Source organism: Ailuropoda melanoleuca, chromosome 15, assembly GCF_002007445.2.
Source record: "Ailuropoda melanoleuca isolate Jingjing chromosome 15, ASM200744v2, whole genome shotgun sequence".
NCBI classification, from domain to species: domain Eukaryota; kingdom Metazoa; phylum Chordata; class Mammalia; order Carnivora; family Ursidae; genus Ailuropoda; species Ailuropoda melanoleuca.
In genome coordinates this window covers 69,015,101-69,037,781 of record NC_048232.1, presented here as the reverse complement: position 1 = coordinate 69,037,781, position 22,681 = coordinate 69,015,101, and the positions used below count along the sequence as shown (strand labels likewise).

General features: G+C 35.8%; 1 protein-coding gene across 11 annotated transcripts in view; it reads left to right on the top strand.

The window, feature by feature from the left end:
* Positions 1–22,681, top strand: part of ANKS1B (ankyrin repeat and sterile alpha motif domain containing 1B) — a 1,024,648-nt gene that overhangs the window by 360,017 nt on the left and 641,950 nt on the right. For all 11 annotated transcript variants that reach the window (XM_034644189.1, XM_034644186.1, XM_034644187.1 and 8 more), the window contains exon 10: positions 14,877–15,042. In XM_034644189.1, coding sequence (XP_034500080.1) covers positions 14,877–15,042 — 166 coding nt within the window. The remainder of the gene's footprint in view (positions 1–14,876; positions 15,043–22,681) is intronic.

Below are 22,681 nucleotides of genomic sequence, written 5' to 3'. Positions count from 1 at the left end.
AATACTATGATCTGGGGCTATAATACCTACTTTTTAGGAATGATTTGAAGCTATAGATCTCAAACTGGATCACTGTATTGAGGCACTATAAAGGGCTTGCAATATCAGACACCAAGCATTGTTTGTAGATTACATAAATAATAGATCTTAGTATCCGTATCCATATTTATTATTATCAGATGTGCAGCATATCAAATGTTTTGCTATGATTTTAATAAAATGGAAATTTATTGTGGCATTTATTAATGTATTTTTTTCAAACAACAGATCCTAAATGTATAACTTAATTTATTGGAGTTGGGCAGAGAATAAGAGTTCCTTTTTGTTTTTGCTTCATATTTTCAGGTGGGGAGACTGATTAGTTTAACTGGGCTTTTATCTACTCCTACTTACTCCTCAGGGGAATTAATTGATTTGTAAATTTGGGAGCAGAAACCAAGCATGTGTCACTAATTCTTTTTGTGATCTTCTTGGCTGCAGAGAGGATGTGCAGTTAAACTTAGTGAAGAATCTGCTCAGGCTTGGGAGACCTGATGCTAGTCTAACTAATTTTGGAATATAGTAATAGCAACCCTATATTGCCGTGCACCTAAGCCACATTTGCTAGTATCTGCTACATCACTAACCTGGTTGATATTTTAATCCATTTGCGTGGGTCCTTTGTTTTATCCACAGGTTGGCTAACTGTGGTCTTTGGGCCAAATTTGACCCACTCACTGTAGGCCAAATCTGGACAAGCTCTTCCAAATACATATTGTGTGTGTTTTACTGCTACAACAGTAGCACTGAATAGTTCTAACAGAACTCATATGGCCTGAAAAGCCTAAAATATTTACTCTTTGGCCCTTTACAGAAAAGATTTGTCGTCCTTGGGACTCTTATCTATAATTTGGTCAGGGAATGAGGAAGTCATTTATTGTACTCCCAAAATCACTTAATTAATCCTATTATAGAGGGGTTTGTAAAAATTTTTACTTTGAAAAACATGTATTGTTATTCAAAATGGTAAAAACCCTTTGCTTTGTGTAAAAACTTAGTGGAGTCAGGCATGGGAGTCTGGGGGCTATTCAAGTAAAGGCTCCAAGCCTAGTTACCATAGTTACCCAGGGCCCCTCACCAGTACCAGACCAACCAACAGAAAACACATGGCTGTGCAATTTCATCATCAAATACAGCATTTTGTTCTTAGGAATCTGGTGGTGTCCTTTGTCTTCCTAATATTTAAGTTAAGTCTCAGTTATTTTTCTCACAGCTTGACGTGGTTTGTCTCTTAGTTGTGAACCCATTTATTTATTTAAGCTTGAATATTCAGTTTTTTAGTTCATTTATGCAGTGTTTATCCATGTTTCTAATAATTTGTTTTCTGCCTCTTTCAAAAAAAAATGAAGCTTTGAACTCTTCACATTGTAAAGAAAATCTTTTATATAAATAATTTTGGTTTCTTTAGTTTTCTTTTCTTCTCTTTTTTGACTGTAAGTAATGCTTCGTGGACAATATACTCCTTAGTCTTTTAGCTTCAAGGTTGCTTCGTATGATACACTTTTCTCTTTGTTCATCTTGTTCTGGTGAAATACATTCCATTTCTTTTGACTTCTTATGTAGATTATCTAGGTCTTTTATTGAGGCTTCGTACCAAGCTCGTCCCTATTTAGTTTTGCTTGGCATTTGGTGTGTTTTCAGTTGCCTTTGTTGATTTATTAAGGAGATTATTCTTGAGATTTCACCATCTTCAATTTCACCTGGGATATGCAAATTTCTACATAATAGCACTAGAAATAAAAATTAAAGTTCATTTATATTTGAAGTGGTATCATCACCTTTCTCAGGTGGTATTTAGACTCACAGAACTTTTTTTTTTCCTGAAAATAGCATGTGTATATAGTTTTTAAAAAATCAAGCAAAAAAAAGAGAATGTGGTCTCCTTCCCCAGTGTTGATCACCAGCTTTCAAATCATTCCTTTCAGAAATATTTCACACAAATATAATATAGTGTACATACTTTCTTTTTGCACAATGTGAATATACATTATATATTATTTTTCCTTTGTTTTAGCTCAAAATATCGGTACCTACACATTTATCTCATTTTTTGAATGACTAAATAGTAATAATGGCTACATTTACTGAGCATTTAGGCACTATACAAAGGCACTATACTTAGGCACTATATTAAGTACTTTATAATATAAATTAATTTCATTTTATTTCAAATTTATTTCACTAATTTTATCATTTCATTCATAGTCACCAACAACCCTTTTAAGTAGTTACCATTAGTATTCTAATCTTTGCCACGACAACTTTGCTGAAAATGACAGAGTTGGGATTTTGTTTCCACACTCTTTTCTTTTCCAGTGTTTTTCAAGTACATTTCACCACCTAATTGCATCAATATGACCAGGGAGCTTATAAAACATACATTTCCAGCTCACTGTCAGAGATTCTGATTTAGTAAAAATTTGGGGGAGAGTAACAAGTCTGAATTATTAACAAATGGTCCACGTGGATTTTATGTAGTCTAAAATCTGTGGACCTCCACATTATACTACATTGCCTCCTTGTATGAATGACATTTATTATTAAATAGTCTCTTAATGATAATCTAAAAAGAATTTCCAGTACTTTAATATTCTAAACAATGCTTCAATATATACATCCTTATATGTACATTTTTGTTTGTATTCATGGGTTTAATTAGGAAAGATTTCTAGAGGTAGAATTCCTGGGTCAAAGAGCATGTCCATTTAAAATTTTGATACACTTTTGGGAATTTTATCAAGAACAGAGATAATCCTCTTTTCCTCGCTGGTCTCTAGTTAAGCAGTGGTTATTTTCCAAGGAGTAAAAATTTTAGAACACTAAAAAAGATTAATTAGAAAGTTATTTTTTTTCAAGCAGTTCCTTTTATTTATTTTTTTTAACACTTATATTATTTTGTTAGGGCTGCCATAACAAAGTACCACAAATTGAATGGCTTAAATAACAGAAATCCATTTTCTTGCAGTTCTAGAGGCTAGAAGTCTAAAATCAAGATTATCAGGAGGGTTGGTTCCTTCTTAGTGCTGTGAGAGATAATCTGTTCCATGCCATTCCACTTACTTCTTCCTGGTAGTTCAATGGCAGTCTTCAGCATTCCTTGGCTTATGGCAACATAGCTCCATTCTTCACATGGTGTCCTCCCTGTGCATGTGCCTGTCTCTAAATTTCCCTTCTTGATAGGGCCACCAGTTACTGAATTAGGGGCTCACCCTAGTGACTTCATCTTAATTTATCTAATTACATCTGTACCACCTTATTTCCAGGTATGATCACATTCTGAGGTAGTGACGGTTAGGACTTTGACCCATGAATTTTGGGGAGACATAACTCATCCAATAGTAGACCCAAAGTGATTGCTGATAGTGCCCACACTGGTTTCTCAAGACTTTCCTATTGACATTTCTGCTGTGGTTTCAAATCTTAACTGGCACCTCCAACTTTGAAGTGACTGATAAGAGAAGCTCAACTAGGAATCTAGATCCATGAACATTAATTTGTAACACTTTCTAAAGAGGAATAATATCCTGACAACCATTTACAACTTAAATGATCACTACTCATTACGACTTTTTTCATTCATGAGAGAGGCTTCAGAAGAGGCAAGCTTCCCTCTACATCACCCCTCCACACACACATTTCATTATTTGATACAAGGATTAAAAATAGCAATGCACATAATTTTTTAGTATGAATGGTGATTATGTAATTCATATAAATATTGCCTTACAGTACCATGATGCTTTAGGAATAATAATGGTGGTTGATCAATCCCTTCTGTTCCCAGGCAAAGGAAGAAAAATTTTAATATGGCAAAAGTCCAAAAACTGATGCTATCTAAAGACCTGCTTTCTAAAGATCTCTTGTAACAGTTGACAAATTAGCTGTAAAGAGAGGTTTGATACCAATACACACTTCAAAAATGGAACCCATTTTTCCAAACCCTCATCAACACTGTGTATTATCTACAACAATTTGATCAAGAATGGTATATCATGTATTACTTTATATGTATATTTAAATAAATGAGATCAAGCATCTTTTCATATAAGAAATTTCTAGTTGTTTCTTATCAACTACTCCTATCCTTTGTCCACTTTTTCCCTTAGGTTGATGATCTCTTTCATCTCAATTTGCAGTTCTCTTTAAATAATAAAGATATTAGCTTTTTGTCATATGTGTCAAAGAATCTGTCATTTGCCCCCCCCCTTTTTAATATATTTCAGTGGCTTCATAGAAAGTTAATATCTGTATGTACTCAAATTCATCAATCTTGTTCTCTATGGCTCTGGTTATATGTCTGGTTATAGCTCCTGTTCAAAGTTCATTCCTATTTTAAGATTATTATTACAGGGTTATTTACTTATTATTTAAAAGTTTATCTGGAATTTATTTTGGTATAAGGAATGAAATATTCACCCAGCTTTATTATTTCTTTCCAAGTGAGGAATCAGTATCTCACTGGCAATTATTATATAACCCATTGTTTTCTTACTGATTTGAAATACCACCTTCATAATATAATTTTCCACAAGTATTGGAGCTTTGTTTTTTAAAATTCTCTCTTCTTTTGCCTTTCAATTATTGCACCAGAACCATTTATAATTTATTTAAATATCTGCTAAAGGCTGATCTCCACCCCCTCCACTACTTTTCTCTTTTCAAATTGATACCTGGCTATTGCCATACATTTATTTTTCCATATGTACTTTAGGATTACTTGTCAAGATCCAAGATGCAGTAGGAGGGAAACTCTATTGCAATATTACTGCGTTAAATTTAAGACTAAGTGAAAGTGAAAGAATCACTATCTTTAAAATATTGAATCATATCATAATATAACAAGGTATATTTTTCCATTGGAGTTTAATTTTAATGTCTGTCTCTCAGTCCTGAATAGTTTCTGTTGCCTCCCTTTGTGATGCCTTCTGCTGGATTATTGTATCAGTTTTCCATTACTGCAGGAACCAATTACCACAAACTTAGTGGCTAAAAAAACCACAAATACATTATTTTACAGTTCTGATAGTCCAAAATGGGTCCCACTGGGCTAAATTCAATGTGTTGGTAAGGCTGCGTTTCTTTTTAGAAACTCTAGGGGAGAATCTATTTTCTTGCCTTTCCTGGTTTCTATGTGCTGTGCCCATTCCTTGGCTCATGGCTACCTTTCACCTTCAAAGCCAGCAATGGCTAGTCAAATCTCTCACATTGCATCACTCTGACACTGACACTTCTCTCTTTCACTTACAATGACCATGATAATCCAGGATGCTCTCCCCATCTCAAGATTCTTAACTTAATCATATCTGTAAAGTCCCTTTTGCCATGTAACATATATTCACAAGTTCTGGGGATTAGATTGTGGACATCTTTGAAAGGCCATTGTAGTGCCTACCACCATCATCAATGTTCCTTTCCCTAGGGCTGTCTGGCTGTCACTCTTTCTTTCCTTCCACCCGAAGTCTCTCATTATTATTTTCTTATTATTCTATATTTATAGTGTAGTCTTCCATATTTGAATGTCATTGTAAATCTTTAGGGGATAATCTTGATATTGTGAGATACATCAGAGCAATAAGACCACTTCCAAAAGCTTTTACCTACTTTGAGTCATTTGGAATGGTGAATCATCTCTACCTTTGAAAGAGCTATAAACCCACACTCACCTGTGTTAGTATTACTGCTCCTGTTATTAAAAAAAGGATTCAGGAAGCAGTTAGCTTATCATAGTAGTAAGCCAACACTTCTCCTTGTCTTATTTACCTAACATCTCAAAACTCATCTAAGTCAAATTACCACCTTCTATTCCCAAGAGATGCCTTGTGTTGATCAGGCTAAGCTTGAAGACTTCCAGCGGCGGAGAACCTGCTACCTGCTAGGCAGCCAGTTTCATACTGTGAAGCTCTAATTGTTAGAAAGCTTATTCTGAGTTGAAATCTGTCTCCTTGCTAGCATCTTTCCATCTACACTCTTTCTACCCTCTTAGCCATAGAGAACAATTCTAATCACTCTTCTACTTTTCAAATACTTGTGATAAATGTTTCCCTGTACCTTTTCCTCTTTAATCTTTTCTCACATGACATAGGTTTGATACTCAAACTTTTCTTACCATGTCCAGAGGAACCAATCCATTTGGTCTTTGCACCTTTTCTAATGTAAGCCTCAGTACCAGGTTGAGGGGACTAGGTATGGTCTCACTGCATTGTTGGTTAAGCTGCTTCTGTTTCCCCCACGTGGTTAAGAATAGAGCTATGTTAAGAGGCATGTTTACAGAGATGCTCTAGTAATCTAGAATAGCCTCTAATGTAACCTTATTTCTGATAAAAAGTCACATCATTGCTACATTTGAGAAACAATTATGTCCATACTCTGGGCCCCTGGTTGTTGCCAAGGTTCTTCGTAAGTCAGAAGGCCAAGTATCCTTTGGCCCTTTTGATGAATAAAATCTCGTATCACCTTACAAGGATGGTCAAAATGATACAGTTAGCCTATCTTTTATGTAATTGCTAAACTGGATAATTCCCAATTCTAATTAGCACAGAAGAAGGGAGAGTTGTCACATTTGGTACTCTAAATATCATACTTGTATTGAATCAGCCAATGTCACATAATGTTTTTAGTACATTACACTGTCACTCATGCTGTCAGCTGTAACTCCTAATTCTTTCTTCATGATATTGCTAATCTATATAATCTCATGCTGAATTTTTATAACTAATTTCTGTGCTGAACTATAGGGCCTCACATTTAATCACTAATAAACTTTGACTTGTTAGATTTAGCCTACCACTGGTGATTTTAAACTATTGTAGGAGCACAGTTTAAACAACATATGAAAGCATATTATGTAGATATTTTATTACTCCTATTTGTTTTTCTTTGGGGGGGCATATGTTCTATTAATTTATACAACACCCTAATATGCATCTTTTTGAAGAAGTATTGTTTTGTCCACACATTGCAGAATCAACCATAGCAGGTAGGATGAAGCTGACTAAGTAAGACTAAGCATCAAAGCAAGACATTCCCTCAGGAGCTGTGAAGTTGGGCATTTAGGACCTTAGGGGCCTGTTCAGGATTCAGGGACAGATCATTATTAGGACATTATTGCTCCTCAGCAGAGAGCTGGCAAAGATTAAGGCAGAGAACGCAGTCTTCGGTATGTTACTATTATTATTATTTTAAAGATTTTATTTATTTATTTGACAGAGAGATAGAACCAGAGAGCACAAGCAGGGGGAGTGACAGAGGGAGAAAGAGAAGCATCTCCCTGCTGAGCAGGGAGCCCGATGTGGGGCTCGATTCCAGGACCCTAGCATTATGACCTGAGCTGAAGGCAGTAGCTTAATGGACTGAGCCACCCAGGCGCCCAATATGGTACTACTATTAAAATATGAAGAACAGAAACAAGTCTGGGCTCCATTAACTGGGCATTTGAATAAAGGTAGAGGCTAAATATCAAGAAAAAAGCAAAAACTGCTAACCAAATTGGAGCCCAGTTTTGCTAAACCAGCTACAATGAAGCCTTGAAGGTGAGTCACAAATTTTTGGGCCAGTTCTTTTAATCCCTCTGGTCCATTACCAGGGTTTATCATCAAAAGTATGTTGGCAATTAACCTGTGTATCAAAATCCAGGTTTCCCTGTAAGTAAGAGGGCTTGCAAAGGTTGACAGGGTTATACCTAATAATGTATGGAGATTTTTATTTCCCTTAGTTCTGACAATAAAGATCCTATCATAGTCTTTTTATATCTGTGATACAGTAGTAGGAACATTAGGTTAGCTGTCACAAGACCTCAGTAGGAGCCCTGAAACTTCCATTAACCAGATGTTTAATATTGGACAAGTCACTGAAGAATTCCAAGCCTTAGTTTCTGGTTGGAAATAGTAATAACATTGATAGGCTGTTTGTGAGGGCTAAAAAAGAATCATCTGGGCAATGAAATACCATTCATTTTGCAGACTATAAAACACCTCACAAGCATAAGTTGCTCTTCTTACAGTGATTTGAATCTGTGATACTTTTTGAAAAACATTTTTTTCGGACTTCATTCATTTGACAAATATTGAGCGCATACTATATGAAAAAGATGGTCATGGTCCTTGCCTCTATGGTTCTTGAATTCTAGTGTAGGATACAGGCCTTAAAATACTAACTGAAATATTAATTATTTTAAGTACTTATTTTTAGCATGTATTGATAGAGTTTTACAATGAACATGGCACTTTGCTAGGTGCTAGACAAGCATGTCTTTAGAAATTAACCTGATTTATCTTATAGATTAATGGGATTATGTTTAACCTCTGGTTTATGCTTCCAGATCTTGTTATTTTAATCAGTTTACTATCTGGATCATTAATGCATCTAATGAAATCACTCAATATAGAAATTCTGAGATATTATGAGAGACCGTGGTAAGTGTTTAAAAGAATCATGATGTACTATGACTACAGCCTTTTATGATTCTCTCTCAAAGTTATGATGAAAATAAATGACTTGATTTTTACATGACTTACTCTTAGTAACCTCATGCTAGCGTTTGAAAGTGAATTAATTGCGAGAAGAGCAGGAGTGGAGGGAAAGAGACTAGTTACGAAGTTGTTCCAGAAGTTCAAGTGAGATACAGTAGTGACCTGGACTAGGGTGGTAGCAGGAGTGGAGAGAAATGAATGTGTTTGAGGTATAATTCAATGATGAAGTAAGGGACTTGGAGATTGACTGGATATGGCATTGAGGAAGAATAGAATCTTTGTAAAAATAAACATGAGGTTAATCATGAATGCTTTGACAGAGATGAACATGAGGAGAGACTTTTCCTACCAGATAGTAAGATTAATTTTAAGGTTTTTAGTAAGCAAAACAGTGTGATTCTGGTACTAGAATAGATTGACATATGGAACCAATTAGAATGTTCAGAAACAGATTCAATTAAATATAAGCGTATGGTATATACCTGTTGTCACAGGAATTCTGTTTCTTTTTTTTTTAATTTAAATTCAGTTAATTAACATATAGTGTATTATTAGTTTCAGAGGTAGAGTTTAGATATTTCTCAGTTGCATATAATACCCAGTGCTCAATACATCATGCTTCCTATAGTTAAGAATCTCTTGGTTTGTCTCCCTTTCTGATTTTGTCTTATTTTAGTTTTCCCTCCCTTCACCTATGATCCTCTGTCTTGTTTATAAATTCCATATATCAGTGAGATCATTTAATTTTCTTTCTCTGATTGACCTATTTTGCTTAGCACAATACCTTCTAGTTCCATCCATAGGGTTGCAAATAGTAAGATTTCATCTTTTTGATGGCTGAGTAATATTCCATTGCATATGGGGTGCAGGTGCCCCTTCGGATCACTATGTTTTTGTCCTGTGGGTAAATACGTACTAGTGCAATTGCTGAGTTGTAGGGTAGCTCTATTTTTAACTTTTGAGGAGCCTTCATGCTGTTTTCCAGAGTGATGCAGAAAAAGCATTTGACAAAATACAGCATCCTTTCTTGATTAAAACTCTCTGCAGTGTAGGGATAGAGGGAACATACCTCAATATCATAAAAAGCCATATATGAAAAGCCCACAGTGAATATCATTCTCAATGGGGAAAAACTGAGAGCTTTCCCCTAAGGTCAGGAACACAACAGGGATGTCTACTCTTGCCACTGTTGTTCAGCATAGTACTAGAAGTCCTAACCTCAGCAATCAGACAAAAAAAGAGATAAAAGGCATCCAAATCAGCAAAGAAGAAGTCAGACTTTCACTCTTCACAGATGAACTCCACCCAAAAATTGCTAGAACTCATACAGGAATTCAGCAACATGGCAGGATATAATATTAATGCACAGAATCTGTACACTAACAATGAGACAGAAAAAAGAAAAATTAAGGAATTGATCCCGTTTACAATTGCACCAAAAATCATAAGATACCTAGGAATAAACCTAACCAAAGAGGTAAAGGATCTGTACTTTGAAAACTATAGAACACTTATGAATGAGACAGAAAAAAGAAAAATTAAGGAATTGATCCCGTTTACAATTGCACCAAAAATCATAAGATACCTAGGAATAAACCTAACCAAAGAGGTAAAGGATCTGTACTTTGAAAACTATAGAACACTTATGAATGAGACAGAAAAAAGAAAAATTAAGGAATTGATCCCGTTTACAATTGCACCAAAAATCATAAGATACCTAGGAATAAACCTAACCAAAGAGGTAAAGGATCTGTACTTTGAAAACTATAGAACACTTATGAATGAGACAGAAAAAAGAAAAATTAAGGAATTGATCCCGTTTACAATTGCACCAAAAATCATAAGATACCTAGGAATAAACCTAACCAAAGAGGTAAAGGATCTGTACTTTGAAAACTATAGAACACTTATGAATGAGACAGAAAAAAGAAAAATTAAGGAATTGATCCCGTTTACAATTGCACCAAAAATCATAAGATACCTAGGAATAAACCTAACCAAAGAGGTAAAGGATCTGTACTTTGAAAACTATAGAACACTTATGAATGAGACAGAAAAAAGAAAAATTAAGGAATTGATCCCGTTTACAATTGCACCAAAAATCATAAGATACCTAGGAATAAACCTAACCAAAGAGGTAAAGGATCTGTACTTTGAAAACTATAGAACACTTATGAATGAGACAGAAAAAAGAAAAATTAAGGAATTGATCCCGTTTACAATTGCACCAAAAATCATAAGATACCTAGGAATAAACCTAACCAAAGAGGTAAAGGATCTGTACTTTGAAAATAGAACACTTATGAAAGAAATTGAGAAAGACACAAAGAAATGTAAAAATGTTCTATGCTCATGGATTGTAAGAAAAATATTGTTAAAATATCTATGCTACTCAAAGCAATATACATGTTCAATGCAATCCTTATCAAAATACCAGGAATTCTATTTCAATAGAAATAGCTGAACATGTACACAAAGATATATGCACAAGAATGCTCCCTTAAAAGCAAAACATTGAAATTTCGACATAATAGGATTAACTAAATAAATCATGACCATGTGTATATTGAGACTTAACCTTAAATTTATCATGTAGACACATTTTTGTCATTGAAACTTGTTCACAATACATTATTAGAAGTAAACCTATATCACATTATAAAGCATTACATATAATACACATACATATTTTTATATAACATCTTCATATAAGATTTATTTTAAAAGCCCCTTCATCCCACTTTGGGTGGGAAAACGCAATGTCCTCCTCAAGATTTCTATAGAATCTACAGAATATCCAGTCTTGGTTCTCATGATCACCTCTTGCTGCAAACTCCTGTATCTGTAGAACTTTTGATTTCATTCATTTTTCTCACTTTATGTCTATTCCTGACTCTCTGCCCCATGTCTACTAGGATAAGTTACATACCCTGGTTACTTGTACCAAAAGACATGTTCAGAAATGTTACTAGCAAATTGTTCTTAATAACAAAAAACCTAGGAAATGTGTAAAAGTCCATTGTCAGGAGAATCTGTAAGTGAATTATTGTATGCATATACAGTGAACTCTAATACCACATTTAAAATAAATGAAACTGAGAAACATAATGTTGATTGAAAAAGTCATAGAAGAGCAAGAATATTTTATACTATTCTTATGAAATTCAAAAGCATATAGCATGAAACAATTTATTCTTTATTGACTCTTAACAAATATAGTTACATTTCAACAACAATCCAAGGAATTATAAACCCGAAGTTCAGAACAGGAATTAGCTCTGGTTAGGGAGGGAGAAGGGGTGACTGGAAAGGGGAACACAGATGGGAAGGGGTAGGTTTCAATGGGAATGTTCTAAACTGAGTAGTGCACATGCACAGATTCGTTTTTTTACTTTATTCTATCACATATCCATCCTCTTTTGAGGGATACCAGTCAGATATTTTGTGAAGTGTACCTTTTTTTTTGACAATATGAAATATTTGAATAAAAAAGCACAGTTTTGCTATCTTTGCTTCACCATCTTCTTCCCTTGGGGCTTTCACTCTCCATAAGGAAACTGTGTACTGTAGACTTCTCCAATTAGAAGTAATGGCACTTTCTTCAGAAGCAGATGAGGGTGCACTTCACTGTTCTTTAAAATATTTTTTTTCCTTCCTTTGCACACACCAACATGTACATACACATACATTTATGGAGGGAAGCAGTCTGGGAGGATATATACCAAAATATTACTATTAGTTATCTGAGCATTTTCATATAATTTTTTTCTTTTTCTTTATATTTTCTAATATTTCTGTAATAAACAATATACTTCATTTTTAAGGGGACAGCCAACTAACTCACCCTGTGTGGTTAAATTTCAGAGTATTTTCAAGGCCATTAAGTCTTCATATTTCTTTACAAACAGAGTACAATTCCAATCTAACCAAATCCGTGAAGAATGGGTTGTTCTGATAAACAGGTTGTTCTGATTTTAGGATGAACTAGGGTTTAAACTAGAGACTTTTTTCATGACTCTTTATAATCTTATTGTCGTAATCCTAGGTTTTTTTTCACTTTTGATATGCAAAACAATAAGCAACACCAGTAAACAATAATGATAACCAAACTAAAAAGCAAAGTAATTTATATCTGAACAAGGCATAATCATTTCCCTAACAGGTAGTTAGAATTTGTTAAAAAGGATATTAGAGAATGTTCAGTTGATCAATAAGTATTTATTGAGCACCTACTATGTGGTAAGACTTGTATTAGATTCTGGTGATGGAGTGGTGAACAAGACAAATTCCACCTTTCATGGAGTTTACAATCATCTGATATATTCACTTTACAATGTGTGGTGGTTTTTAAAGATTTATTTGTTTATTTATTTGAGAGAAAGAGAGAGAGAGAGAGAGATCATAAGTGAGGGGTGGGGGTATAGAGGGAGAAGCAGACTCCCTGCTGATCAGGGAGCCCCATGCAGGACTTGATCCCAGGACCCCGGGATCATGACCTGAGCTGAAGGCAGATGCTTAACTGACTGACCCACCCAGGTGCCCCTACAATGTGCTTTATAGATAATCTTATCAATAGATAGTTCTACTGAAAGATTTCCTGTACTGAGGAGTTTCTTCTGTTGCTTTAGAGTATATTTTTCAGTCATTGTTACATTAGTGCATTTTTATTTAAAAGATAACCAATATTATTAATTCATATAACTTTTTTTTTGTATTGATTCAAATTTGCCCTTTTTGACTTATAAACACTGGTCTTTGTTCTGCCTTTAAGAGCCTTGGAATAAATCTAACACAGCAGCTTTTCCCCTTTCCCTGCTTCGTGGGATAGCTCTTTAGGGATAGCCGTTCAAATATATTGAGAGAGCTATTATGCTGCTGTGAGGCTTCTCCAGGATAGAACACTGCAGGTCCTTTCATCATTTCATCTGTGACATGGTTTTTAAATCATACACCATCTTGATTGCTTTCTTCTGGATGCTTTCTACTTTGTCACCCTTTGTTGTTAAAAATAAATTACTCCCAATTTCCTGCTTTCAATAGGGTAGAGTGAACATAATTGACTCTCTGATATGTGAGGGTCTGGTATGGTCTGAAAGCAATTACACTGACCTTGAATACTTACTCTACAGTACTGTAAATATCACTATAGAAAAAAATAGGAGCTTATACTAAATCTTTATTGACCCTTGGATATATCTTGGAAGATTTTTTGAAAATGAATTTATTTTTTTATTTATCTTTTTCTTTTGATAGTGAATTATGCTTTATAAAGGTAAAAAACATCAAAAAGCATGATTAATTGTTAAATTCATTATGTAGATATCTGTTTTCCTCGCTAGTAAACTGTGGGCTTTCTGAGGGCAAGGGTTATATCTTATTAGTTTTTAAAAATCTCTGTCACTTAGCATAGTCCTAAGTATATATGATAGATGCCTAATAAATATTTGCTGACCAATTAATGCCTCGTATAAGAATTTAAGATCTTGTAAAATGAAATGAATTCTCACTTTTAGAATACATCAAAGAATCAGTAGTATAGAATTGGACCTTAATTTTTATCCTAACCCGAAAAGAGAAACTTTAGTATATTAGTTAGCAGTATTCACAAGGAAAAAATACTAGTGTGTTAGGTGGGAATACTTTTACTTCTAAATGACAAAAAACCCTACTATCAATGGCTCAAACAATATAAGAACGTTTATACTTAAGAAGGCTGGAGTAACTAACTAGTCCTTGGGCCTTTTCAGTAGCTCAGTGATATCAAGTCCCAGGCTCTTTTTATCCTTCTGTTGCTATTCTTAGTCTATTACCTTTTTGATCTTAAGCTTATTGCCTATGGTCACAACATGCCTGTCCTACCTCCTGACATCAAAACCGCATCCAGAGAGAGGAACTTGAGGATGGCCAAGCTCTACAAGGACCTCATTGCATGTCTTTTCTCTGGGGAAAAATATTTTCCCAGAAGCCTCCCTTGCATCCAACTGGCCAAAATCAAGTCATATGTCTCGCTATCTCTAGGAAGCAGGCAAGGGAGTAGAGTCTTGGGAATAACTAATAATTAGTTAAGCAACAGTTTATGCCACAACTAGAAAATCGCCATATACTACAAAAAGAAATCATGACAAGAGATCATGAACTTCACTATGTCAGTGATAAATTCAGGGGAATCAAACTGTCAGGACCCTTCTAAAAAGATCACTGATTATATCGGGGTTACATGATGGCATAACTTATTCAAACAGATGAATCAGCACCTCTTAATCACTTTTGGAATAACTGATGAATCTGATTATCTTTTCTAGTTTTTATAAATCAAACAAGCTGTGTCTTTATCACAAAGCTATTTTTATTTTTTCTCCTTCCTTTCAGGAGTCCTATCCAAAGAAGAGGAATTACACTATGGAAATTGTACCATCTGCTTCTCTGGATACATTTCCTTCGGAAAATGAGAACTTTCTATGTGATCTCACGGACATAGCCGTTACAAAAAAACCTTGCTCCTTAGAAATTGCAAGGGCCCCTTCTCCAAGAACTGGTAATATTTCTTTTTTAAAATTAAAAAAAAATTTTTAGAACTGGTAATATTTCTTACTTACATTTGGACCAATTCAATTTGCATGCTTGTATATGTGAAGATGTATCATTAATATTTTGATTTTCCACAATATTTTAAACATGAAAATGCCCCAATATAGTCAAACTAATCTTTTTTTTTTTTTTTGCATTTTGAACTGTGTCCAGGTAGGTCAGAGTTTTTGATATAATGCCTCCTAACTTCCTGACAAGAGCTCTCAAGGAGTGGTACTACATTGGTGAAGGTACTTTGAAACCTTGCAATAGTGAAAGACCTGTAGGTCAGACACAAAGCTTGGTGTTCTTTAGAACTTCATAGCAGATTTAGTAGCAAGGCTCTTTCAATATACGTGTCTTCATACTGTTTTCAGATTATTGAAATGTACTCAGGTACCTAAATATTTTATGATATTTTCAGATCCATTATTTTATTTATTTGTATTATAAATTAGTGCACAAGGCAAGTAAATATTATGCCCATTTTACTAATAAGGAAATTGGAGCTAAGTGTCTTATTTAAGATCATTTCATGAGGGGGCCTTTCTTAAACATGCTGTTTGACTATCATCAATCATATCTGCTTTCTGTTTGTCAGCACTGCCTCTAAGAAAGAATGCAGGATAGTAACATGAAATCTAATGATGGAGGAACTTTTCAAGTGGGTGGTCAACATATTCAATGCTGCAAAGGAGCTGTAAGAGAAACTCTAAAGAGAGGCATTTTAGGTTTGACAATCTAATTGCTGCTTAATTTTGAAAAGTAAGTTTTAGTAGCGATGAAATAAAACCAGATTTCTGGAAGTTAACAGTGAGACACTAGAAAATGGGAGTGGAGAGTACAGATTACCCTTTCAAGAAGATTAGAAGAGTTATGATAGTAACATGAGAAGAAAGAGGTTCAAGGGAGAAATAGCTAGTTTATTTTAGGATAAGTAAGCCTTGGCCAAATTTAGCAGTTAGAGGAATTCACTGGTGGAGACCAAGAGATTAAAGATAAAAAATAAGAAGAAAGAATAAAATGCGTAGAGAAGACTGAGATAGTTTAAGAAAACACAGACATTGCTTCCCCCAGAAAGAGGAGAAGATAAAGCATGGTTCTGAATATAGAGAAATTCTGAAATATGTATTTCCAAATAGATTAAATTCCTGGGTTAAGATAAAAAGTCAATGGTTGAAATGAAGGGGGCGGATCTTGAGAAGGGTTTAAGTAAAATTCAGAAATGCCATTTTATATAATAAGCTGAGAAATTTTATAGAAGTGGACAAATAGGTTTTTGAGCAGCATTGAGGCTAGGGTGTTGTATGAATCATAAGCATGCAGAAGGAAATTTTTTAGGATGAGGTAAGAGCATAATAAAGAAAATAGTTAAAATTTATTGAGCATTTACCAAGCCAGATGCTGTTCTAAGTGCTTTATATACCTTATTTCATATAATTCTTTCCATGATATAAGGTAATAATATCATTACCACCATTTTACAGATGAAGAAACTGTGACATTGAAATATTAGGTAACTTCCCACAGTTCTATGTTAATAAGGGGTAGACTTGCACTTGGGTTGTCTGATCAGTACTCTTAAATCCTCTGTTATACTGAATTATATTGGGAGATGAAGTATAGTTGAAATCATGAACCACATACTGAAATTCTCAAGAAATGTGGAGGTATGACCGGAAGTCCAGATATGGTAGCAATAAAACCAGAAAAAGAATGTTACAATAGGATAGCATAATCTTCGGAAGAACAGCAGATTTTGGATAAAGGCAGAATAGCGGGTGATCAGAAGCAGTCACGGAGAGTGAAGACAGTGCCGATCCCAAAGAATGGTAGTTGATGAGAATGAAAACTCTTCCATAGGAGAAGAAACCAGGAAATACTGTGGAAATCAGGGGGAAAGCTCAGTTAATATAGGAAAATGGAAGGCACACATGAATGAAAATGTAAAAGGACTCTAATTAGGGCATAGGGAATAGGAGTGTATTGGGGATGGTAGAGGCAGGAATGAAAGAGTCAAAGAAGACAGGGATTTATTCATTAAACAATCAAAAATGAATTGAGTTCCTTCGTGTGCCAAACAGTGTTCTGAGGATACAGGGATGATAAAGACATGCACCCAGGTAACAAGGCTGACTAGGCTTCTCCTGCTGAAAACAAATAAATATTCTGGCTAAAAATACAGAAAAGAAAAACTTCTAAAAAAGCATTAAAAATGTGACAGGAAAATTATATAAATTGAATAACATTTAAATTAGGAACCTTTTGGGGGTCAATAGGTTAGTAAGATATAATCAGGGCAAAACATTGATGAGGGTGGAAACCTAGTGTATTACTAAAGCCACTTTTGTCCTGAGGGAATTTTCTGAACCTGCTGTTGAACTCTGGTGCTTAAGGCCTCATAAACCTCAAGGTTTATGTACAGAAAAAAAAAAATCTCTGTGCCTGTACAGCACAGAGACTTTAATAGGAAATTCTTCCTCCATAGAGTTGGAACTTCAGGGGCTACACCTCACAGTAATCAGAAATGATTTTGTAGCGCCTGGGTGGCTCAGTTGTTGAGTGTCTGCCTTTGGCTCGGGGCGTGATCCCAGGGTCTTGGGATCAAGCCCCACACCAGGCTCTCTGCTCTGCTGGGAGCCTGCTTCTTCCTCTTCTACTCCCCCTGCTTGTGTTCCCTCTCTCACTGGCTGTCTCTCTCTCCATCAAATAAATAAATAAATAATCTTAAAAAAAAAAGGAAATAATTCTGTCCCATAACCTCCACCCCAAGGAAAGGTGATTTGTCATGAGAAAAACAAGGAGGGAAATTCCTGAGGTGTTAGTACCACGAACCGGTCCTCACTTTTCCAGGTCCCAAATAATTTCTATAAATGCTTTTCTGATTAAAATCAGCAGTGTACAATAATTAAGTCTATAAGGAAAGAAACCCTGAAACCAGAATCACAGAAACAAGAAAGAACAGATTCACACATGAAAAGACTTCAAATATTGGAATTATCAGATGCAGGCTAAAAAATGACCATGCTATTATAAACACACACTTACACATGGAGAAAAACTACCTCAAATTTAAAACTCAGTGGTTAAGTAGAACAGCAGATTAGATTCAGCTGAAGAGAGTTTTAGTGAGCTGGAAATTAGGGCAGAAGAAGTTTTACAAAATATGACACAGAGTCAGAGGTGAAAAACATGAAAGCGAAACTAAGAGACTTGGAGGGTACACTGAGAAATCCTAACTTGTCTATTTAAAGCTTCAGAGGGAGAGGAGAGAGAGAATGAGACAAAAGTAATATATTCGAAGAGCTAATTTTCTAAAGGGCACAGACTTATTCTTGCACTCACATGGAGGGGGACAAGTGAATAGTTAATTTCAAGAGTATAATAAGTGTGAAGGAGAAGTTATACAAAGTGCTTTGAGAATAGACAAAAGGAACATTTAATTTCACCTGGGAGAGTGGGAAAGACTTCATGAAGTCTCCTTCATGTGTCCGTTATCTATTGCTATTTAACAAGCCACCCCAAATCTTACTGTCTTAGAGGAACATCAGTCATTTAGTTTACAAATCTGCAAGTTTGGCAGCGTTCATTTGACAGGGACAGCCTGTCTGTGCCACTTGGAATGAGCTGGGGATGCTCAACTAGGGGAGAAAGGACCCATTTTCAAGATGGCCCACTATGTGGCTGGCAAGTTGGTGATAGCTTAGAGATTGGCTGGGTTTACAGGCTGGGGACCATTTTTCCTCTCCATGGACTGCTTGGGTTTTCTCATGACATTCTGGCTAGTTTCTGAGAGCAAGCATCTGAAAAGAACCAGGTGGAAGCTGTATCATTTTTATTATCTAGCCTTAGAAGTCACAGACCATCACTTCTATTATAGTTCCATGTCTACTCAGATTCAAGGGGAGAGAACATGAACCACACTTCTTAATGGAAGGAGTGTCAAAGTTACTTCGTAATAAGAAAATATATCATGGGAGGTACCCCTGCTGTCAGTTTTAGAAAATACATTTTTCTACCATCTGTGCTTTGGGCACAATAATTTATATTCTTTTCCTATGCAAATTATACTTGTTTATACCTTCAGGACTTCCAGTCATCAGCCTATAACAGCATGAGCTCCAAGTCTAGGTTCAGGTATGCATGAATCTCCCTGGTGTAGTTCTTATGGTGCAGGTTCTTGACTGCTTTTGCTCTTGGCAGTGATGACCTGTGAACTGGACAAGTTATCAGTCTCCTCTCCTACACACCCAACACATAATAGTGAATCAGGCATAGAAGAACCAAAACTGACATGCTCATCTACACACACGGAAAACAAGGCACATGGTGGTCACTAGCCTGTGGCAATTCTGAATCTAACCAGGCACAGCTCCTTGATTAAGACTCAGCCTTATGGCATAGGAATTGTTCTCTGTGGCACTTGGTTCCACTGTCTGAATCATTATTTTCCATAAAAAAATAGCCTGTGTTTATAGCCGAATATCTTTCTTACTTGCTTTTTGTCTGTTAAAGATTAGGGGTCAAAAGGACCCTCTTCATTTTATATTTCTGTTCCTTACAGTTCAGGTTGATATAATTTCTTTTAAAACTTTGTGGACTTCTTGTGTTCCAATTTATATTCCACTCCATTAGACAAAAGCTTATCTCCAAATAAGCTCTTCTCTGCTTCGGACTCCTTATGAGATTTCTGTGAGATAATGTCCTTGAGATTCTTAGAAACCCTATTGCTGCAGAACAGGGAACATCTGTGAGTCATGCCCTTAAAATGCTTGTTCAGCAATAGAGTCTTTTGCCTGTCTGAAAGATTCTATACAGCACCACCTGAGAGCTTCCTTAGGCCTTAACAAATGATGTTGTATCTCACCCAGATTTGGTCACTGGCCTTCTTAATTTGAAAATTGTTTGCCATTTGGAACCCCTGCAAATAATAAATCAATTTTGTTTTTGTATGTGAAATTCCTGGCTCCTTTATATTTATTTGGTAGGTCATTCTTCAGTTCTCTCTTGGCTTGCAAGTTATCATTGGCAGCCAGATGAAGCTAGGTTCCTCTTTAAATATTCTTCCTGGAAACATCCTTAGACCACAGAGTTCATTTGGTTCACTTTCTATTTTCTGTGTTACTGCAGATGTCAATGTTGCCAGACTTTCCACTACTACAACACAAATGATGCTCTGCTTTTAGCTTCTGATTACATTTGCTCTCCTTTAAGCCTTTACCAATAGGTTTCTCATAGTTCTGTGGGCTTCCAAGGATCCTCTCTTTGGTGCTTACGGCTTCCATAGTCACTCACTTGGAGACCCTTCCAGCTTCTGTCTGCTGCCCAGTCACAAAGTTCATGCCACATGTTTTAGATTTTTGTTACGACAGCACTGCATTTCCAAATATCAGAATCTATTCTGGACATTGATGGCTACATAACAAACTACCTCAGTACTTAGTGAGTTTAAAAAAATAGTCATTTATTTTATTTATAAATTTTGTTTGTAATTTGGGGAGAACTCTATAAGGACAGCTTATTTCTGTCTCAAGTGATATCAGCTGGAACAGCTTCAAGGCGTGCTGAAGGATCCATTCTCCGTATCTTACTTGTATGGCTGGCATGGCCTACTTAGACTTCCTCAGGGTAAGTGATGGTGTTCCAAGAGTAAGCATCCTAGGAGAAGTGAGGCAGAAGCTGTATTGCTTCTTATGACTCAACTTAGAAGGCAACATCACTTCCGTGGTAGTCAAGAGTCTACCTATATTTAAGTGAAGGGGATTTAATCACCTCTCCCCTTTATAGAAAAGGTTCCTGAAGTCATGTTATAAGAAGATATTCTTGTAGCCTCTTTTGGAAAATACAAACTCCCATAATACCTGAGTTTTTTTATTGCTGTTATTCTTTTTTCAAGTGGGATAGAGTTACTTTGCATGGATATATGATTTTCCCTGATTGTGTTCAATCATCTGGATTCAGTATAAAAGAAGCCAGTTTGCTCCTTTGACCTAGGCTTAATTCATAATGATTGGTAGTCTGCATTTTTTACCCTATGTGAATTCTAGGGGTGAGGGTGTCCAGAATTTAAATGGAAGAATTTTTCTTTTGAATGATACGAATAGGGATGAATACAAGTCAGAGCAGTTTCTGTTCTAATTCTAGATGGCACTTTATCAAGTGAACCCCACAGAATTTCCCTCCATAATCAATCTAGGAGGTGGAAGAGAACATTAGCATCACTGTTTGTCTTCTGTCTGGATGAGGTTGCGGTTTGTGTCATTTTCCTTTGTTGATTCCATTAATCCATAGATTTCGCATGGATCTAATTACTTCCAAGTGTCACTCTGTTATGCCTGGTCCCTTGTGACTCGTACCTAGCTTTGCCTTTTCCCCTCAGGGCCAACTAACTAAGCTGATGAATTCAAGGAAGTTACTGCCCTCTTTTGAGGCTACTGATGTTTTCCCTTTGTTATCAAGTCCCTTACTGACTAAACATAAGACTTTCAGATGTGGAGACATCTCTTGAGGTACATGAGTCTTTTAGAGGCCCTCAAATTGAACTGGGTGGGTAGCTACCCTACAGTTCCTCATCCACTCAATAAATACTTACTGGGTATTTATGGTGTTTTAGGCATTGTGCTAAATGTTGCTAAAGAAACAGTAAAATTCCTGATATTTAGAAGCTTAGAATGTGTTAAAATGAAGGGTAATAAGCACAACGAGAGAGGTGAGCAAAGGTGTTCCAGGAGGGTAGAAGGATAGGGATTGAGTAAAAGCTTAATGGAGAGGGTGCTGCTGATCTGAGCCTTAAAGAAGGAGAATTAGATGCTTGAGCAGGAGGTTTATCGTGTGTAGATGAATGAGAGGTATGTGCGGGGATCCAGAGGCGTGGAAGAACATACTGCATTCAGAGACTATGTCCAACTCAGCATGGTTAAAGCTACTAAGGAAAAATGCGTAAAAGCGTAAGAGGTGACATGCAGAAGTTTGGATTTCACCTGACAGCAGAAGTGAACCATTGACAGACTTTAAGCAGGATCATGATATGATAGGTTTTTGTTTTATAACAGTCTCTCTGGAAGCACTATGAAGAATAGATTGGACAGAGATGAGGCTTGAGACAGGACGATTAATTAGGAGATCAATGTTCAGTCTCAGAAAAAAAAAAAGATGGTGGCCAGTACAAAGGCAATGCCAACAAAGGGAGGGAGGGTGAACAAAGAGGAGAGGTATGAAAGAGTGGAGGTTATCCCTTCTCCCTTTGAAAATTCTGCCATTTAGGAAATAAGTAGCCAAGGAAACTTAATAGTTATATTTTAGGGAATGCATTTTATAGTTTTTGGTTAACTGTGCTGAATACACATGGCTTAGGTTTACAGACAAAATGAGGATTTCTACACACACAGAAATTGCATTCCTGGAGAGATTGAGAGAGAGGTGACAGAGGGATTACTAGGTTTTTACAAGGATTGTTATGTGTTGAATGGTACTCCATCACCCTCTTTTTTGGACTTTTAATCACTAGTACATCAGAATGTGACCTTACTTGGGAGAATTTGGAGATAGAGTCTATAGAGGTAATCAAGTTAAAATGAAGTCATTACGTGGGCCCTAATCCAGCATGA